At 35.9% G+C, this 20,406-nt stretch overlaps 2 protein-coding genes across 2 annotated transcripts in view; one reads left to right on the top strand and one right to left on the bottom strand.

Moving 5' to 3' along the window:
• Positions 1-10,852, bottom strand: part of LOC107665107 (serine/threonine-protein kinase MRCK alpha-like) — a 75,883-nt gene extending 65,031 nt beyond the window's left edge. The window contains exons 1-2 of the mRNA XM_016455860.1: positions 9,704-10,852; positions 2,288-2,379 (exon numbers count right to left, since the gene is read on the bottom strand). Of these exons, the coding sequence (XP_016311346.1) occupies positions 2,288-2,379; positions 9,704-9,881 (270 nt within the window). The 5' untranslated portion in view covers positions 9,882-10,852. The remainder of the gene's footprint in view (positions 1-2,287; positions 2,380-9,703) is intronic.
• A 4,676-nt stretch (positions 10,853-15,528) lies between these two features.
• On the top strand, positions 15,529-17,736 carry LOC107665104 (left-right determination factor 2-like). Its single transcript, XM_016455854.1, has 4 exons — positions 15,529-15,793; positions 16,687-16,930; positions 17,046-17,297; positions 17,409-17,736. Exons 1-4 carry the CDS (start codon positions 15,529-15,531, stop codon positions 17,734-17,736), a joined length of 1,089 nt encoding a protein of 362 aa, XP_016311340.1.
• Positions 17,737-20,406: the final 2,670 nt, after the last annotated feature.

The following is a 20,406-nucleotide window of genomic DNA, read 5'->3' as shown; positions in this document are numbered from 1 at the left end:
TGGTTTTCGGACCCCCCCGGACCCCCCAATACAGTAAAACTGCACATTTTAGAGTGGCCTTTTATTGTGGCCAGCCTAAGGCACACCTGTGCAATAATCATGCTGTCTAATCAGCATCTTGATATGCCACACCTGTGAGGTGGATGGATTATCTCGGCAAAGGAGAAGTGCTCACTAACACAGATTTAGACAGATTTGTGAACAATATTTGAGAGAAATAGGCCTTTTGTGTACATAAAAAAAGTCTTAGATCTTTGAGTTCAGCTCATGAAAAATAGGGGGCAAAAACAAAAGTGTTGCGTTTATAATTTTGTTCAGTGTATATAAAATTTCTATATAATTTTAGCATTTATAATACATTCAATTTTAAATATATATGCACAGGACAATGTAAAATATATTTATTATTTATATATAATGATTTATTAAATATTTAATCTTAAATATAAGATATAAAATATATAGCATATAATTATTATATATAATAATGTAATAATGACAGGTTTTGCTGAGCAAAAACAAAATTATAGAGAACATTGATCCAAACGCATTCACCTAAATGGCACATAATGGATCAATAAAATTATGTTTGGTCCGGACGTTTAAGTGTAAGCATCATGGGAAAAGGAAGGGAATTGGAATGGACATATATTTGTCTTGAATTTAAGGTGTCCAAGCGAAACAACGGTGTGATTCACTCCCTGCGATTAAATAAGCCAAAACAAGCACACATTGAGAGGTCTGCACATTCCAGCCCGAGCCGGGATACGAGCATTATTCCAGACAGAAATCACACTCTTCTCTCTTCCATACACTTGATAGGGATTCAAAATGAACCAAATCCCAAAGGCACGGACCTTAAAAATGCAGTTTACGGTTGCTAAGAGAAGTTATACTATCTGTTACAAGTTTAAGAAAATATCTGATCGAAAGGACCCAGGGACTGGAAAGTGACTTTAAAAATAGCATTCAGAGCACTGGCATTGTGCCCTTGAAACACACAGCCTTACATGGGTCAAACTCCCACAATGCAGCCTTTGAAATACAGTTTTGGAAAACGAATTATTACTCAAAAATGACATTTAACTTCTGTCATAACATTGTCAACAGTACGAGATATGTGGGTAGACAAGAGCGAGCAATTCAAATGAAAAAGGCAATGAAAACCAGGGGGAAAAGCAACAGCAAAAACATTTGTTATTCACTCTGATTCACTGATTTTCTGAACACAGATTATTGAATCCTTGGCATCTTTAACTTTGGTCCTCTACTATTACCACTGCTGTAGTACAAAATAACCTAATTTATCACTAATTAACTAACTTTCCTTAAATGTAAACACATCACTGAAAATGTAACTTAAAAATAATTTTTTTTCAATAAGAAAGTTACATGTATTTTTTTTTTTAAACAATTGTTAATGGCATGAGGGTACAAGATGAAAGCGCATGTATGCATGTCTCCCAGCTATGAAACTGATCAATCAACAATCGATTAAATTAATGTCAATCATCAATTAATCACTTATCAGAGAAGAACCAGAGATGTCATGAGAGATTTAAGCCTGACTCCTGTCAGTGTCTTTATGAAACCAGGATCAGGGTGGCACGGGGCGGGGCGGCCAGGGTGATAGGTCAACCTTAACTCAGAGACGACCCTTTGACAACTACAAAGAGCTCCGTTCAGAGAGCATGACACCCATCAGCATCTGCTCAGTGTAGCTCTCATTCTGCAGATGGTGACGGTGTCACGTTCTGCCAACATAAAATATGCAAGAGTGAAAATAGGTTGATTTTGGCTGCTAAACTGTTAGCTCAGGTTAAACACTTTCACATTTTCACAGGGTAACAAACTGTACTTTACTCAGTTTATGACATATAAAATAACTTGGCATGCCTTTGGGTCATGAATGAATTCTTTGCCCAAAAAACAACAATGGCACCACAGGGGTCCTGGACACTTCTCTGGCACTTAAACGACTGACTGGCTGCATCCCAATTCACACACTTTTACATTTTGTAGAGTATGTAGTTCACTGGTAAAAGCACTGGAAAGTTCTAAACTCCACATAAAAAATATACTATTTTAAGACATTTTAGACATCAAACGGCAACCCAGCATAATACCAAAATTGTTAATTGCACAAAATTTTATTAATAAAAAGACAACAACAAACTTATCAGAACATTTTTGGGTTACAACCAATCACTTGAGAGACACTGCTATATAGTATGGGAATTCAGATCCAGTCATTTTACCAGAATATCAACACAAGACGGATGCTTACCTCGCCGAAAGCTCCTCGCCCAATGACCTTCAGGATCTCGAAGTCCTCCTTGTGCAATCGCATCTGTTTCACTTTAGAAGTGAACGATTTGGCTGTGGAGAGAGAGAGCGAGAGAGAGAGAGACAGCAGAGGTTATTACTGAAGACGTTCAAATCCATCACTTCATGATGGTGAGCCATAAGGGCCTGATCTTCTCGAAGGGATTTTGTAGCAGTTTCAGTTACAGCACATTCACACAAGTCAAAAGTTCAGAGGCATCTCTGAGCAGGTGTGAAGGACAGATTGATGGTGTTCTGCAATAAAGTCTTGCAGGGATTGAGCTAAACAATAAAATTGGCCACTGTGACTTGTTTTCCTCACGTGATAAAATAACTCCATCAATATTTCATGTCCACTTATTTGGCAAGTAGAAGGATAAGACAGTCATCCTGCCATTATCAAAAAATAAACCTGTTCAAGGTGGTACGAGAGGTTTTATTTTGCGATAATGAGCAGCTTACAGGCCTATATTCTCATTTCCCCTGACATCTAATTAGAGAGAAAAGTCTTGTCACAGAAGTGTGGGTTTAATCATGAATGGCAGCACAAATTTGCCATTTACCCTGTTATTGGGACTGATCCTGACAGTGAGGTTTGTATCTTATAGACTGCAAATCATGAGTGTGTACAATCACAAAGCATCGTCAACAAGTATGGGGCTACTGCAGGACGACTACCTTTAGCAATGAGAATCAATTATTAGCCAACATTATTGTATGAAGCACACAGAATATGATTTACTGTGTGGTTGAGAAGATGTGCAAGGAGTTTCTATTGAAACCTGTGAAGAGGACGCACTCAACTCAAGGATGCATGTGATCACCACCATCCCAAATGGCCAAGAGCAATTAACACATTTGAATTTGATACATTTAAGCCCAATAATTAGGCTATAAGAACTATTAAAATGTGTTAAATTAATGCCAGTTAGTCAATGTTTTTCTTTAGATTAACCAGTCTATCCATGACTAGAATATCAAAGAATTGGGAGTGGGATTTTTTGACTTGAGTAATGAGTAATTAACCCCCTAGCAACCACCCAGAACATCCTAGAAGACCCTAGCAACCACTCAGAACACCTTTGCATCATGTGGCAAGATTTGCACTGGAAAACTCCACTTACATTTTTTCTTCCAAAACTTAAGAAATGTATTTGAGTCCATAAATGATCTCAGTAAGTATCGGGTAAACTATAAATCATTGTATGATAAAGAGAGGAAAGGCTTCTACGTTCTACTGAAGTAAGATCGTACTGCTACAATGCTGTGTGCTGCGTATGAATGAACTCTATATTGGTCAATGAATGTCACATTGAGTTCAGACACTCACAATCAGACACAAAGACAGATCTCTTTTCACTTGGACTGCATTAAATCCAGTCTCTTGTACAGACACTGAGCCTTGTGCTGTTCAGTTAACCCTGAAAAATAAAAAACTGATGTAGTTAGCTGAAACCAAAGCAGGCTCCAAAATACTGAAGTTACAAACATACTTGGTTTTTAAACGAACCGTTCACCCAAAAATGAACAAAAATATTGCTTGTTCTCATTAAACATTTCCACATAATATCATATAAACAGATCACTCAGACCATTTAAGTAAACTAAGTTGCTTGTTCAGAAATTATAATGGTTATTATGATGTCAAAACCATGAGTAGATAACATATGACTGCTCATTTTTATGTATCAGCACCTATTAAGTAATCAACAATATTGTTGTTACACATTTCAAGTCTTATGAGGTTATCTAATCCAATTTGTTTCTATGTGTGAGAGAGAAACTGAAAAACAGTCAAGGAACTTTCGATCAAAGTGATTTGCTTATATCCCATCAGAAATCCTTCACTAATGGTGCTGCCTCACTTCTATGGAAACAACTGGAGAAAATATAGTATATCTGAGCACTCTCGTCAAACACGCAACTCCAGATTCCACGTTCCTGTTGAAATCACCTGATTAGGATGTGTATTTACTGTCATGCCTTTGGCAAGAGTGTGCCGTTTCTTTAATAACAAACAGCAAGAGGTTCTAAACACACAACTAAAAAAAAAAAAACTGTAAAATGACAGAAAGCAATAATAGTTTGTGGCTGGTGTGGCCTAGTGGTTAAAGATCTGGGTTGGTTGCTGGTTTTAACCTCTGATCAATGAATTATCATTTGACCAAGTCATTTAACACCTCATCCTAATTGCAATGAAACAATATTCTACTGACAAATAATACACAATGAGTAAGAAAATTACAGTGGCTTAATGTGGATTTTGGATCAATGAGGTTTCACTGGAACTACCCAGAAAGTCATAATAGAAACAGAAACCAAGTGACAATCAAAATGTCTAGTTCCTTATTGCTCTAGCTGGTTAAGAATAAGTGGCACAGCCAGTGCAGATTCCCAAAAATCAGGATGGCCGATGCTGATATAATAATATTTTATATACTATAAATATATAGTATATATATTTTCATTTCTTGAAAATTTTCACAAAACATGATCAGTCAAAATTATTAGATTATCAGTTAATGCCAAAAATCTCCCAAGAATTTTATCAGTCTATCAACACAATATTAAGCAAGTAAGATATAGGATATACTGATTCTTTTTCGCAAATTCACGATGAAAATTATGAGGACATTGAGATGGATAACCTAATATGAAGCAAACAAGACATATCACTTCAAGAGGATGAGCTCCATTAGCCAAAATGTCAGGCAGCTGAGTTGTTGATATGAAATCTACACACACAGCTTTGTGGGATATGAGCAAGATTCCATGTAAACAATGCCGTGACTATCAAATGTTACCACAGTGTCAGGCATCCTTTTACAGGGCATTAGAAACAGATGGAAAACAGACCACCTGGAACTGCCATCACGGCCTCCAATACATCAAACAGGGAAAGTGTATAACGTCTATTAATAAAGGACAGTTTAAAAGTCAAGCCTTCCAAAGAAGAACCTACACTGTTTCCAAAGTGTCCAAAACAACTGCAGCACGCACAGGTCGGTGTTCATTTAAGATCTGAATGCAGAAAGCTCAATGTGTATATATCACTGTCACAGTCTCCAGCGTAAGAGGACACAGAGCTGCAAATCAAATGAACCACAACATCTATCTCCAGCAATACCCAAGAGACCATATAAAGGCAAAGACACTGGCAGGATCATTAAAACACGATTTCCATAGAGGGAAAGAAGCGCTTAAAGCCAGACTGCAGAAAGACCTCAGAAATACTTGTGAGCGCATGCCATGTTCAAACCTGCTCTGCTCGACTCCAACATCAAGAGCATTTTCACTGTGAAATGTCTGCATAGCACAAACACCGGGCATAGAATAAATAGTCAGAGCTCCTCAGCTTTTGTTCAATGTCTGTAGTGTTACTTCATATACATAAAACTATTCATTTAAGACCTATTACATAAACTGAAATATTATGATTAAGGTGCAATAATTTAAAAGCTACAACAAAAATAACTTGAAAAACATTGGTTTAAAATCTGAAATCAATAAACAAACAAACAAAATAACCTGTAGATCTCAATATAATGTGTAATGAAAGTTAATACAATTAAGGGTGTGAATTTATCGGGATAAAATATTTAAATTGTGTTTTTAATCTCAAAAAGACAAGACCATAACATTAGGTCAGGTCAAAAAAGACAAAAATAACATGATCTCCAAACATAAGCCAGCCAGATTTTCTGAAGATCAGTAATGTCATGAAACATAAACGGATTTTAACTCTGTAAAAAACAACTACTAGTGTTTACACTAGCATTTTCATCTGCGAGAGAGCAAATAACAATGGAGGAACAAGTCTGGTCCTAAACCCAATCCGTTCAGGACAGACAACAAGATTCTTACAATCCCTAAAATCATATTGGTTTTGCCAATCACAGCGCATGACACTCCTAAACAAGAGTTGACTTGCTATAATACAGATACAAATAAGGACTGAATATAAAGGAAAATCTCGTGATGAGGCGGATTTAACCTTTGAATACGAGAAACCTCCCAAAGTTAATCCAAACCTAATCCCAAAATATGAGACCGGTTTTACCTGACAGCAAACCCAACCTGCATAAATAAACTCATCCAGTACATATGAAAGCTAGAACAGTGGAAAAGCAGAAGTTGGGGCTGTGACAGGACAACCACATAAATCCGCCTGGGTTGTCAATTTAAACCAGCTGTCCAAGGAAACTCACAACACAGGGGGACCTCTTCAAATACCAGAGGGTAGTTGTTAGTCACCGTTCACGGAGTCAGCCTTTTCTTTCAAACAGTTGGGCCTGAACAGCATCTGTGACTTGCACATTCCTACAATGGCCTTAAAATAAGTCTTCAGGCCTCTTTCCAATCAGCAGAGAGAGCATGGAATCACCACACTAATTGCTAATTAGTCAACTGATGTGTTTAAAAGCACACTTTTATTTTATTTTTAAAGATGCCTGATATATATATCTCTAAAAAGAATAATCAGCATCATTAATCACCTGATTATCTTGAGTAAATAGTTAAAGCAGACAATATCAATGCCTACTTTTTCTAATACAGTTTGTACTTTTTTTGCCCATTATAAATTATAATAATTTGATGCCAGATTTGAGGTAACCCGAGGTTAATGTTTCCCTCATGAGTACAGCTTATAGGGTTTGAACCTACAACTTTCAGTTACCAGCCCAGACTAGAATAGACTATTCAACACCAACAGAAACATTTCAGCAAGAACACATTATGTATTTCTCATCCAGACATTATAAATCAAACCATGACGCCTGGTATGATGAAGGAATCCCATCTGAAGCATGTGGTCGTCCCAGTACCGACAAGAGATAACACATATCTGGCTGATGATCTGGGCACGAGTTCAAGCTTGTCCTGGCATCGTCTCCAACCAACCTGTGGCTGAAAGGTGTGTAAGGATCATTTTAGCCTAATGCAACAGAGGGAGTTGTTTACAGCATTTTAAAATGCAGAATTGAAGTTTTATAACTAAACAATAAATCAACTCCCGGAAGAGCCTACAAATTCCTTCCATTACTGCAGCACTGCAGTAGCCATCCCTGAAGAATATATGCAAATAATCTTGGAAAGCTCTTCTATATATCTAAGCATCAATGATTCTGAGAAAGGCTGACAAGAAGAAATGAATTAAAATGCAATCACAGTGTCTAATCCCAAAGCATTAACCTAAAACATAGCATATGCTCAGCTCAAGAGGTCTACAAGTGCAAGGAGTCGCACTTTGTATTCTGGTCCCTACAAATATGATCTATCCTTTGTATTATTGTGTTACAGTGGATGTTTATTATTCTCAAGCTCTGCCACATTTGTTTGGTATATACTGTGTGCATCAGTCAGGACTTCTGTTTACAGGGAAGGAATGTTTACAATTCAAGGCATTCAGGGTAGTTGCAAGACAGGCCACAAAATAAACAAACAAACAGCACACTATGTTCATTCACAGTAGAATGTGATGTGGAGCTCCAGTTATTTCCTGCTCAACTTAAAAACGTAACGAGTTTAAAGTCATATTCTTTAGTTAAGCTGGGTCAGGAGGCCCCTGATTAAACACACTCAAACAATGCAACTACTTTTCCCATTACACTGTATATGGTCAATTACACTGTAGTCACATGATGGTCACTTCATAATACTCCCCAGCCCAGCTATTAAAGGAATAGTTCATGCAAAAATGAAATTTTGTGGAAAATGTATTGACCCTCCGGCCATCCAAGATTAGATGAGTTTGCTCATCAGAACAGATTTGGAGAAATGTAGCGTTACTTCACTTGCTCACCAATAGATCCTCTGCAGTGAATGGGTGCCGTCAGAATGAGAGTCCAAACAGCTGATAAAAACATCACAAGTAATCCACACCACTCAAGTCCATCAGTTAAAGTTAAAGAAAAGCTATGTGTTTGTAAGAAACAAATCCATCATTGAGGCGTTTTAACTTTAAACTGTTGCTTCTGGCCAAAATGTGATTCCATAATCTTCACTTCCTTCAGTGACACGTTCATCATCTGTTGTCCTCTCACACAAAATCCACCCACATGTTTGTTTAGAACTGTTTCAGACTGTTTTTGCTTGTAAACACTGCTTGATAATTCTCTCCTGATTCAGACGAAGTGACTTTTATGCTGGAGGAAGCAATATTACGAATAGAGGACCCTTAAGCAACGATTAAAAGTTATAAACATATTAATGATGATTTTGTTTCTTACAAACATGCAGCTTTTTGCTCCACAAGAGATTAATTGATGGACTGGAGTCGTGTGGATTACAGTTTTTTTATCAGCTGTTTTGACTGTTCATTCTGACGGCACCCATACACTGCAGACCAATTGATGTAATGCTAAATCTCTCCAAATCTGTTGCCATGAAAAAAACTAAAATTCATGTACATCTTGAATGGCTTGACGGTGAACTGTCATTTTTGTGTGAACTATTCCTTTTATGCATTTACAACTTTACCACCAAACATGTCAACGTCATATTCCATGCTTGGAAAAATCCTTTGTATAAAACAAAAGTGGGGAGATTTCACATTTCAGCCATCAGCAGTGTTGTTATCCATATAGAGAATGACACCGTATAGCCTGGGGTCTTTTTCTACCTTATTTACACAGCCATAGCCTTTCCTATAGGGAACCAGTTTGATTACCAAGATTAATTACCAAGACAGTGAATAGCACAACCTTCAGTGTCAGAACACTGCCACAGGCAGAAGTAGATTTCGTTCATTACTTTTCGACTATCCCTTCGAGATATTCGATAGCACATGTACTTATAAATCAAAATGGTTTGTGACACTGTTTAATCAAATTCTAATATCATATACTCCCTTTCTGAGGTAATTTCAATACATGCCCCATGCTCAACGTGCAGGTATGATGGCTCAGAATTTAACAGCATGTTGCTACTTGACTTTTCCAGGGCTGTACACACACACACCTATGATTTAGTGCTGCCAAATGTGGCTTAAAGACATTTGTTGCATGAACTTCAGGGAAATATCCTTATTTATGAGTACTTTGCAACCCAAACATCTACTGAACTTAGGTTTGGTACCATAATAAGATGATTTAATCAATAAATACAATGACTTACAATGCATGGATTTGATATGGGTTTAACATAAAATGCACTGGTTTACAATGGGTTAAACATAAAATGCATTGGTTTAAGATGGCTTGAACGTGAAATGCATTGATTTGATATGGGTTACACATAAAATGCATTGATTTACTAGGGTTTAAACATTAAATGCATTGATTTAAAATGGTCTGTGCATGAAATAAACTGATTTAATACGGTTTAAATATGAAATGCACTGATTTTAGGAAACATGTTTTTAAAGCATTATACTCACTCCATTCCAAAAACTCAGCAATGTTCTTCTCTCTTCTGAGTGGGGAGTTGATGCACTCATCATAAAGGCAGATGAGAACATCCAGAAGAGTTTCCACACTACAACACTGTCCATTGGACTGGACAGGACCATCCAGAATCAGTTTTTCCAGCTTTTTCAAACGCACTTCTCCAGACATGGTTCAAATCGAATGTCAGTGCAAAATATGTAGTGTAATGTTATTAAAATAGATACAAATACGCGATTACTCTTTGGAGGGGATCTGTAAATAGCTATAAATATAAACCACCCATCATCACAGAAAAATGCAGTCACAAAACTGCAGTAAACTCAAAATTAATTTTTATTTCATACTTTAATAAAACTTCTCACTACATCTTTTTAATGTACTATGTACTCAGTGACCAACAAACCACCAAATGAGGGGGACAATTTAAGCCATTCATCCAAAAAGACCTCGCACTTTTGTGTAAAACTGTAATTTATCTCTTGCGTTTTGTAACTATTAATTTACATACATTTAAGTGCCTTCTCTGTAGCTACTCAAGCTAACGAGCTAACATTCTCGCGACACAATGTATCTTAACTGTTTTTCTCTCATATAAATACAAAAAAAATCGTGTATTAATATTAACAAGTACTAGTGTCAAACCATGTCAAGTATATAGACTTAAAAACATTCCCAGTTTGTTCAACTTTAACGGGTTAATATAACTGATGCTAACGATCAGGCTAATAAAGACGTTCGGCTAGCAAGCTAACAGATTTTGATCTCATCCTGAAAGAGAATTTTCCTCAAAACAAACAAAAATAACATGACACGCCCCCCAAATGTGACATTTAGGCATTACGTGTGTGGAAAAGATGGATAAAATGTGTTTATGTCCGCAAAAAGTGAGTTTCGCGAAGTTCTCCAAGGCACCGATTGAGTGTCGCTTAGTTTTCCATAGTCCTTTTCCCATTAATAATTCCTCAAAAGTAAGTCCTACGCACGGGATGAAGTCCGTCAGAGGATGATGATGACGGGGTGAAGATGAGGAGGAGGAGGAGGAGGAGGAGGATGGTGTGGATGCGGGGTGACGGGGTGAATCTCTCTCATCTGCCCGCCGCCACTCAGTGTGATTCAGGAAAGATAAGGAGAAACATGGCGACTAGACTCTCTCTCTCTCTCTCTCTCTCTCTCTCTCTCTCTCTCTCTCTCTCTCTCTCTCTCTCTCTCTCTCTCTCTCTCTCTCTCTCTCTCTCTCTCTCTCTCTCTCTCTCTCTCTCTCTCTCTCTCTCTCTCTCTCTCTCTCTCTCTCTCTCTCTCTCTCTCTCTCTCTCTCTCTCTCTCTCTCTCTCTCTCTCTCTCTCTCTCTCTCTCTCTCTCTCTCTCTCTCTCTCTCTCTCTCTCTCTCTCTCTCTCTCTCTCTCTCTCTCACACACACACACACACACACACACACACGCGCGCGTCCTTTCACATCCAAACACATACACGTCAAAATAAACATACAACATATATACTACAGGCTACATATATACATGCATTTACATAAACATATTGTACACATACGTATATAGACATTCACGTGCCTATAAAACATACATAAATACAGATATAGATACAGTCTCAGAAATTTTTTAAGAAATAACATATCAATTAAAACAAACATAACATACACACAAACAAACAGACATGCACATGTAAACGCATAGAGACACTTTCAAAATACACAAAAACAGACACAAATATAAACACACAAAAACATAAACATAAATGTGTGTCCATAAATACACATGTATACAAACAAAAAATAGGCATACATACTGTAAATACACTCTGTAAAGCTGTTTTGCTTAAGCAGGGAAGTTAGGAATGGGGGTGGAGCAGGTTGGGGTCACATGTGTTCACACTTTTTAAGATTATTTTTATTCTTTATGGTATTAAGCATGCTTTTATAGATGGTTTAATGTAGTTTAGTTGAATCTATCATACTGTCTATGTGTCTGTCTGTCTATTCTAGAACAATATGGTCACTCAATTCATTATTTTTTTTTTACTTATATCTTTTCAAATGGAAAACTTTGTAACATTCTTTTGTATATTTTAAATTCCAATACATTTATGTGGGGCATATTTGTCCGTTTATAAAAAAATGTTTATGAAATGTAAAATACAGAAAAGTTGCTCTCACTGTAAACGTCCAAGTACAATAAATACAATGTAACAACATTTTAAAAATTCACTTTTATTGCTTGCTTAAATGTTTAAGTAACACCCAAGTGGTACAAATGTCACAACCTGCAGTCCTAAGTTAATTGCAAGTTATTAAGCCACACTGAATTGAATTACCAATGAAGGAAATAAAGTTGAACCTCTGCAAACTGCCGATAGCATAAATAAAGGTGGCCGATTAAAATTGATTAAATTAAATATGTTATTATGATATAATAATAATAAAAACTATCAAATAATGTGACGCTGTATGTAATTGTGCAGTACTACAGCATAAATGGCTGCCCACTGCTCCAGGTGTGTGTTCACGGTGTGTGTGTGTTCACTGCTGTGTGTGTGCACTTAGGATGGGTTAAATGCAGAGCACTAATTCCAAGTATGGGTCACCATACTTGGCCACATGTCAGGTCACTTTCTTTACATTTTGGTCAATTCTACAAATGCCAGAGCTCCCCCTTAGGGCTGAAAAAATCTATCCAGACAGTCTTAGATGACTTTCCTGCAAAGACATGGTAAAGCAGCGTCACCTGCTGGTCATTTTACTACTTGGCTGCATGAAATTCATGGAAATAAATTGTGAAGAGTTATTTCAGAATAAATGAACGAACAGAATTTATGGCAAACTGTGATGCAGAATAAACTTTTTATTCTGTTTTTGGCATTTTCAAGCAAAGAAAACCAAAGCAGACTGTGTATTAACAGTTTGTCTGGCTGAATAGCTTAATTTCATTTCTATTAGCCTTGATAGTGGATCAAATAAAGCCCTCCATCATAGCAGTAACCACTGATGTGTGTAGCTGGGCTGGTTTCAGTGAACAGCTTCTAACGCTCATCATTAACACCTTTTGTGTTTATTGGGGCTCTTGATTAAAAGGCTAAAATCAGGAGAGTGTTATTGTTGGTTTAATCCTTCTGATCCCTTTTCATATGCAATTAGAAAATGAGAAATATCACTTTCAGTCTAGATCATCTAATTAATTGATGTGCTAGAATCTGCAGCATGGAGAAATCAAAGAAAGTCAACTGCAACACCCCACCCTCCAAAACAACCGTCTATAGCTAGAAATAACAGTTGGGCTTAATGAGTCATTGAAAGTCTCAGGCCTAAGATCTTTTGGTATGATGGTGTGTATTCAAAACATTAAACTCAATACCGTTTTAACTGGACTAGTCAAGAATTTACCACTAAAAATATACAATGAACTGAAACTAAGTATTATTAAATTAAGTATAATTTAATAATATCTTATACTAACTAGCACAGCCCAAAAATAAGTATAATGGTCTACTAAATAAATAAATAAATAAAAATACTGCTACTAATAATAAAAAAAAAATTTAAAAAATGAAAAAAAAAGTACTTTATTTTCATGAAAAGGTTTCCAAGGTTTTTAAAATTCGAAATATTTCAAATGTACTAAAACATCGGAATTATTAAAATGTATTAAAATATTTAATATAATAATAAAATATAAATTATATCATATAATAAATAAATAATTTATTACAATAAATCTGGGGCATTAAATATATTCATATTTATCTACATACATTTTTAACTGTTACTATAAATGATTTTCTTTCTATGTTTATTCATTTGTCAAATGTCAAACTGTCACTGTCTTTAATCAAGAAAACTTTTTTAACTTTTTTAACTTTTTTACAGAGATACAACTGTGTAAACGCACACATTTAGCATTTTTAAGTCTTTACGACAAATTCTTATGACTTTTTCAAATTCTCATGTCAGCAATAGGACAGCAGTTACATTTACAAAATTGTATTAGTTGCACTATAAATAAATAAAAGCTATTTTTTTCACAAAAACACTTTAGAAATATTAAATAAATAACTTTAAAATAATAAATGCAATCATAAATAATGTTAAAAAAAACTGTTAAATGCTAACCTGTTTTATAATTATTTTATTATTATTATAATTTTTAATCTCAGACTACAAACATGGCTGCAGTTTTTCAAATATCGAGTTTGGTTTTCAGGTTAAAATTGTTTTTTTTATAAAATATAAAGGTTTCAAGTTCTGTATGAATTTTAGTTCTTAAATTTATGTTAGAGAAAATGTGGCTTATCTGTAGTGCTATTGACATCATTTAGAATGATAATAGCCATGTTGATTCATAAACATTGGATTATACTGTCTTGCCCATCCTGACAAACAGCGTCAGATAATAACACGATTACCATGAAAACATGGCTGTGTAGCAAGTAAATTTGCTTAGCTGTCTGACGTGACGTGATCCGTCATCAGCCGTTCCTGTGCCGACATTGTCTGACATCCCCAGGACAACCTGCAGCCCCAATACACAATACACAGACTGCGGTAACTTTAGTCCCATGTTGGCAGGACAGAAGAGGTCTGAGCAGTCCTGCAATAGTAACAGATAATCACCCCCTTGAGAAACTCCCTCCAATCCACATCCCTGAACACACTCCTGGATTCACTGCCTCTGTTTGTGGAATAATGACAGCAGGGGTGGCCATTTCTCAATACACTTTCCTCTCTCCTCTGCCCTGCCAAATACACTGCTGCTTTTACCAAAGACGGTTACAGCTGGAAAGTAGAAGGGTCCGAACTGAAATATAGACAGAAACAAAGCAAATGAATGCAACAAATAAGTTGAACCATGCACTAATTACATCCACACAATTGACAAAAAATTATTGGCTGCAGAATAAATAAATAAAAGCTACATTTTATTCACAAAAACATTAATTTCTGCTTTAGAAAGGATGCATGTAATAAAATTAATAAAATAAAAGTAAAAGTAAATGCTTTGAAATAGATTAAACTGATAAATAAATGTATAATTACATAAATATAAATACATACATATATATAATTTATTATAATTTTATAATTACAATTATAAATTACATTTAATATTATAATTATAATTGTTTAATACATAAAAATATATAATGACCTGAACATACCTAACAATCATAAATAATGTAAACATTGCTTTGAAATTAGAACTGATTTTGAAAATAAAATTATTTTGAATAAATGTATAAATAAATTTATACATTTGCTGATAAATCTGATAAATAAATGTAAAAATCCACATCGTTATATTTTATATGTATATATACAAAAATATATAACTAATATAATTTATATTTAAAAAAATCAAATAAAAATGTAGATTTTTTACAAATCAAATAGATATTAGAACTGATTTTGAAAATAAAATTATTTGAATAAATGTATAAATAAATGTATACATTTGCTGATAAATCTGATAAATAAATGTAAAAATCCACATCGTTATATTTTATATGTATATATACAAAAATATATAACTAATATAATTTATATTAAAAAAATCAAATAAAAATATATAAAAAATATATAATGAACATACTTAGGATGCATTTGAAAAAATAAAGTAATGAGCAACAATAGGTGGTCTAAATGGGACATGGCTTTGAAGGGTGTCTTTTTTAGGTTGTCTCCCCTTTGTTAGAGGTGTGAAGAGCTAGACGGGGTGGGGGGAGGGAGGGGGCGACTGTATATAAACCCTGAGAGACTCAAGAGAGTCAGTCATTCAATCAGGAGAGCGACACTGGCATCACTACTTCAAGCATGGCTCTGCTCATCCAGCTGCTCATTTGCACCACAGTGATCTCATTCACTCAGGGATTCGACCATGAGGATATGAAGCAGGCGATGCTCCAAAAACTCAGACTAACCGAACTCCCCAGGATTCAGAAGAGAGATTTGGAAAATCTAGTCATCCCAGCTCAAGTCAAGAACAAATATCTGTCCATGCTGAAACTCCATCACAAGCGCAGGAGGAGATCTCTGCCAAGCCTGGCGGGAATTCTTAGAGGAATCCATGGGAATGCAGGTGGGTTATATTTACAAAATGAAATTGAACTGTAAAAAAGTTTTAAAATGTGTGCATTGTATTTTATATTTTAATATTAGTCAATGTATTTGGTAACAAACAATGAGCAACAATAAATGTAACAAATAACTGGACCATGCACTAATAATTACATTTATAAATTTTATATATATATATATAAAAAAAAATTAATTAGTTGCATAATAAATAAATGCTAAATGTTCTTTGCAAAAATGATTTAGAAATAATAAATAAATAAAAATGCAATTATAAATCATGTAAAAATGATTTGAAATAGATTAAGCCCATAAACAAAAGCATAGATACATAAAGTGCACTTGCAAAATGAAATGAACTTTTAAAAAACAGTAACAAATTTGTGCATAATATTCTATATTTTAATATTAGATAGTGTAATTGGTTTAATGCAACTAACAATAACGAATGCAACAAATAAGTGGACCATAAACTAATAACATTTACAAATTATTTATATAATAGTTTTTTCTTAATTGATGTTAATATATTGTTGTTGCGACATTAATGTTAAAAATCTATTAATATGTCAAAATTAACATTAACCAAAATGAATAAATGCTGTGAAAGTATTCACTGAGCTCATATTAACTATTGCAACTAATTCCTGTGAAAGTATTCATTGAGTTCATAACTGTTGCAACTAATTAACTTTTGTCGCCAAATTCTACCATTAAAATTATTTTCAATTTATATCATTACAGCAATTTTTTGACTACTATGGATTTACTTACTGATCAAGAAGTTAAAATTATTATGCCGAATATCAAAAAAGGATGCCAAAACATTAAGACGATAACATTTTCACAGTGCATCTGCCATAAACTATAATCTAATGTGTTCTCTGTTTTTGACAGATATAACAGGAGAAATCAAGTACTCTGACACAACCCGTCAGCGTCTTGTGTTCGACATGGAGGCCAGACTGCAAGAAAACACTGAGGTCACTATGGCCGAACTGAAACTTTTCCAAACAGCTGCACAGAATCCATCCAAACCTGAGCGAAGGCACCACAGACCCATTAACAACGCTAGAGTGAGCATCTACTGGGTGGAAGTGCTGGGAAACGGCTCCAACAGAACATCACTCATTGACTCGAGGTACATCAGATGCCGAAATATAATAAAAACATAAATAAATGTACAAATAATAACAGTATTTAATTTTATAATGCATGAATGGGAACTTATGTGTCCATATTCACTATTTTAATAGACTGGTTCCCATCCACGAGTCTGGCTGGAGGAGCTTTGACGTGACTCAGGCCATTCATTACTGGTCTAAAGCCCAAAAGAAAACACCTCTGCATCTGGAGGTGTGGACTGAAGGAGAGAGACCTGGTAGCTATGCAGCTGAGATGGCCAAAAGAGTGTGCTTTGCCACACAGGACCCGAAAGAAAACACCCTGGAGAAGGATATGGGTGCACCTGAACTTGTGTTGTACACCTTAAACCTGGATGAATATGGGTGAGTATTGTTATCAAGCTGCAGCTTATTTAGTTTACATGACTTGCATTGAACTTTATACCTGTCAATCATATATTCCTCAACTAAAATCCTTAACATCCATGTCAACAGATCTCAGGGGAACTGTAACTCCAGCCCAAACAGCAGCAAGTGTTGCCGGGAGGAGCATTTCATCAATTTCCGTGAGCTGACCTGGACTCAGTACTGGATCATTGAGCCGGCCGGGTACCAGGCCTTCAGATGCGCAGGAGGATGCAAGCAGCCCAAACGCGGTTACTATGGATACGGGCAGAGGACCTGTGCGGTGATGGAGAGTGTGCCGCTGCCCATGATGTACCTGGTGAAAAAGGGAGATTACACTGAAATCGAGGTGGCAGAATTCCCCAATATGATTGTTGAGAAATGTGGCTGCTCCATGGACAAAATCCCTCCAGTCTGAGACTGTCTCATGCTTGCTCTCAAATGAGAGGTGATGTTATGATTCAAATGATATGTCTCATAGTTATTGACATTCACATTTTACAATCCCCAGAGCACTTGAAAATCGAATTATTTATGAATTATTCATTTATGTAATGTAGGCATTTGAAATTGCCTGTTGTTTGATGTGTTTTTTGAAAAATAAAGTCATGTTTTCATTAAAAAAAAATTTATTTAAACACGAATCACATTAATCATATTTTTTGTTTTAATATTATAGGCCTAAATAAACTACCGTTCAAAAGTTTGGGATCAGAACGATTTTTTTTTTGAATACTTTATTTATAGGCATTTCTATTAACAGGAAAAAAAACACGAATAATAATAATTGCAACAAAAAGAAACATAAACATCCCAGAATATTCATCCATTTGCCTCTTTGTGTGGTTTTAACAGCAGAAACAAATAGCTAACAGTTCAAAGACAACAGACACTATCTTCAAAACAACAAACAAACGTGTAGCAGCACATATGTAGGGTATAAGGTACATACATATAGGTATAACAATTAGAAAATTAAATATATACAAGTGAACAAATCGATAAGTAAATGAAGGGATCAGAACGATTTTTAATGTTTTTTAAAGGAGTTTCTTATTGCTAAATTGGACGCCAGGAAAGGATTTTGGCAGGTTGATTTAGCAGAACAGTCAAGAAATCTGACAACCTTTATCACTCACAGAGGATGCTACCGTTTCCGAAAAGTTCCTTTTGGCCTTTCTAGTGCACCAGAGGCTTATCAGAAGGCCATGGACTCAATACTTTGTGGATTACCAGGTGTAGTTTGGTACATAGATGATGTAGTTGTGTATGCTGAGGCTGACAGTGAGCTGGAGGAAAGATTGAGAGCAGTGTTTGAACGATTCAAAGAAAGAGGACTTAAACTGAACTAAGACAAGTGTTCCTTTGGACTAAATCAAATAAAGGTGCTGGGCCACTTAGTCACATCTGAAGGAATTAAACCTGACCCCAAGAAAGTGGAGGTTGTGTTAGCTACATAGAACCCTTCTTTGTTTAGTATGAAAAAAAAGGAAGTTTTTTTTTGTTAGTTTATATAGTAAAGAAGTTATTTAAGTTATAGACTTAAATATTAACAAGGGAAGGGATGTAGTAAAGTTGTAGGAGTTCTCGTGAGAATGTATGAGAGGTGGGGGGATGGGCAGGGAGAAGGAAAATGAACATGAATGATGGAGGTAGGACTTGGTTCAATAAAAAGTGAGTTACAGAGTACCTACTAAGACGTTCTTCTTTTATTTTGAGAATGACATTACAACACTGGCCAAACCTCCACAGACAGCGCGCCTCCCGAGCGAGATCTAATTCACGGACCAAAAGCGTGTGTAAACTTTATTGCGATCAGGACATATCAACCAGTAATTTCATTTAATTTCCAGTAACGGACGGTAGAAAGTTCAGCAATGAATGGTATGCGATTTATGACAGAATATAGTCCCACAACCAGGGCTTAATTTGTGCCGGAACAAGCCGGATCCTGATCCGGCACCTCCGAATTTGTCCGAAATCTGATCCGGCACCTCATTTGACAGATCCCCTCCTCACGCACTGCAGTCAAGCCAGCCTCCACTTTGAAAAACACGGCCATTCTAGCCGCCACGTTGTTTTGTGGTGCGCGCATATACTGGCATTCATTTATTGAGACAGTTTATTCAGTCAATTAATGAATGAATGAATGAATCAATCAATTAATGGATACATTTAAAATAATACAAATGTTTAAAAAAAACTTTCTAATAAAAACGAAAATGACTTAAAATATTGAGTAATATTAAATGTAGAATTTTCAAAAAAAAAAAAAAACTGGTGAGAAATAACAAAATAAAACCCTTTAATTAACTTGCATATAACCATATTTATCTGTAAATTCGCATAGTTATAAAAAGAAAACTACCTGTTTTCACAAAAAAAGTTTAACTTTTGATTAACAGTACACCAGTCCAGAATGTCATTTCCCCAATGTCAGGACTGTATGATTTCCCATTACAAAATAAAAGCCCTCCAAAAACTCAAATGACTGGTTTTGTCTTTGATTTTGAATGTCTCTCAGCCAGTTTCAGGACGATCTGATGTTGCATTACAAAATAAAAGCCCTCCAAAAACTCATATATGACAATTTTTGTCTTTGATTTTGAATAGCTCCTTCTACAGGGGGCATCCTCTCATAGCCGTTATCACGCATCGCCTCGATGTTGGCATAACTCGTATGCTGGAATCGATAGGTGCGAGAAGAAAACGGCCTCTTCCATTCCTTCTCGATTTTAGTATGCAAATCAGGAAGGAATGGACTCTTCGCCATCCTCAGACATCTCCTGCTGTTCCTGGGCTAAACCCAGCAGAGCACTGGCCCCCGGATCAGATGATGTCAAAGAGATAACATCATCCTCCAGCGGCTCTCTCTCGTCCGCAGCCAACGAGCACGAGAAGGAAAGCCCCTCCCTAAACTTATCAGCCAGGTCCAACTGCGAACCCCATGAGCTCATTCTCCTCCGTGCCTCAGCAGCGGCGGGTCCTGAACCATGGGGAGCAGATGGCTGTCCCTCTTTCCTCGAAAAAAGAGACAAACGAGAGCGGAGCTTTTTCATCGAAAAACGCTCACAATGCACGCAAATCG

Source organism: Sinocyclocheilus anshuiensis, unplaced genomic scaffold (genome assembly GCF_001515605.1).
Source record: "Sinocyclocheilus anshuiensis isolate Anshui unplaced genomic scaffold, SAMN03320099.WGS_v1.1 scaffold575, whole genome shotgun sequence".
NCBI classification, from domain to species: Eukaryota; Metazoa; Chordata; class Actinopteri; order Cypriniformes; family Cyprinidae; genus Sinocyclocheilus; species Sinocyclocheilus anshuiensis.
The sequence above is the reverse complement of the archived record's forward strand: the minus strand, read 5'-3'. Positions and strand labels throughout refer to the sequence as shown.

Bases quoted from the DNA above. Each gene is read 5' to 3' on its own strand.
- LOC107665104 (XM_016455854.1), top strand. From the start codon at position 15,529: ATGGCTCTGCTCATCCAGCTGCTCATTTGCACCACAGTGATCTCATTC. The intron at 15,794-16,686 runs GTGGGTTATATT...TGTTTTTGACAG, and splicing joins AGGAATCCATGGGAATGCAG to ATATAACAGGAGAAATCAAG. The intron at 16,931-17,045 runs GTACATCAGATG...CTATTTTAATAG, and splicing joins ACATCACTCATTGACTCGAG to ACTGGTTCCCATCCACGAGT.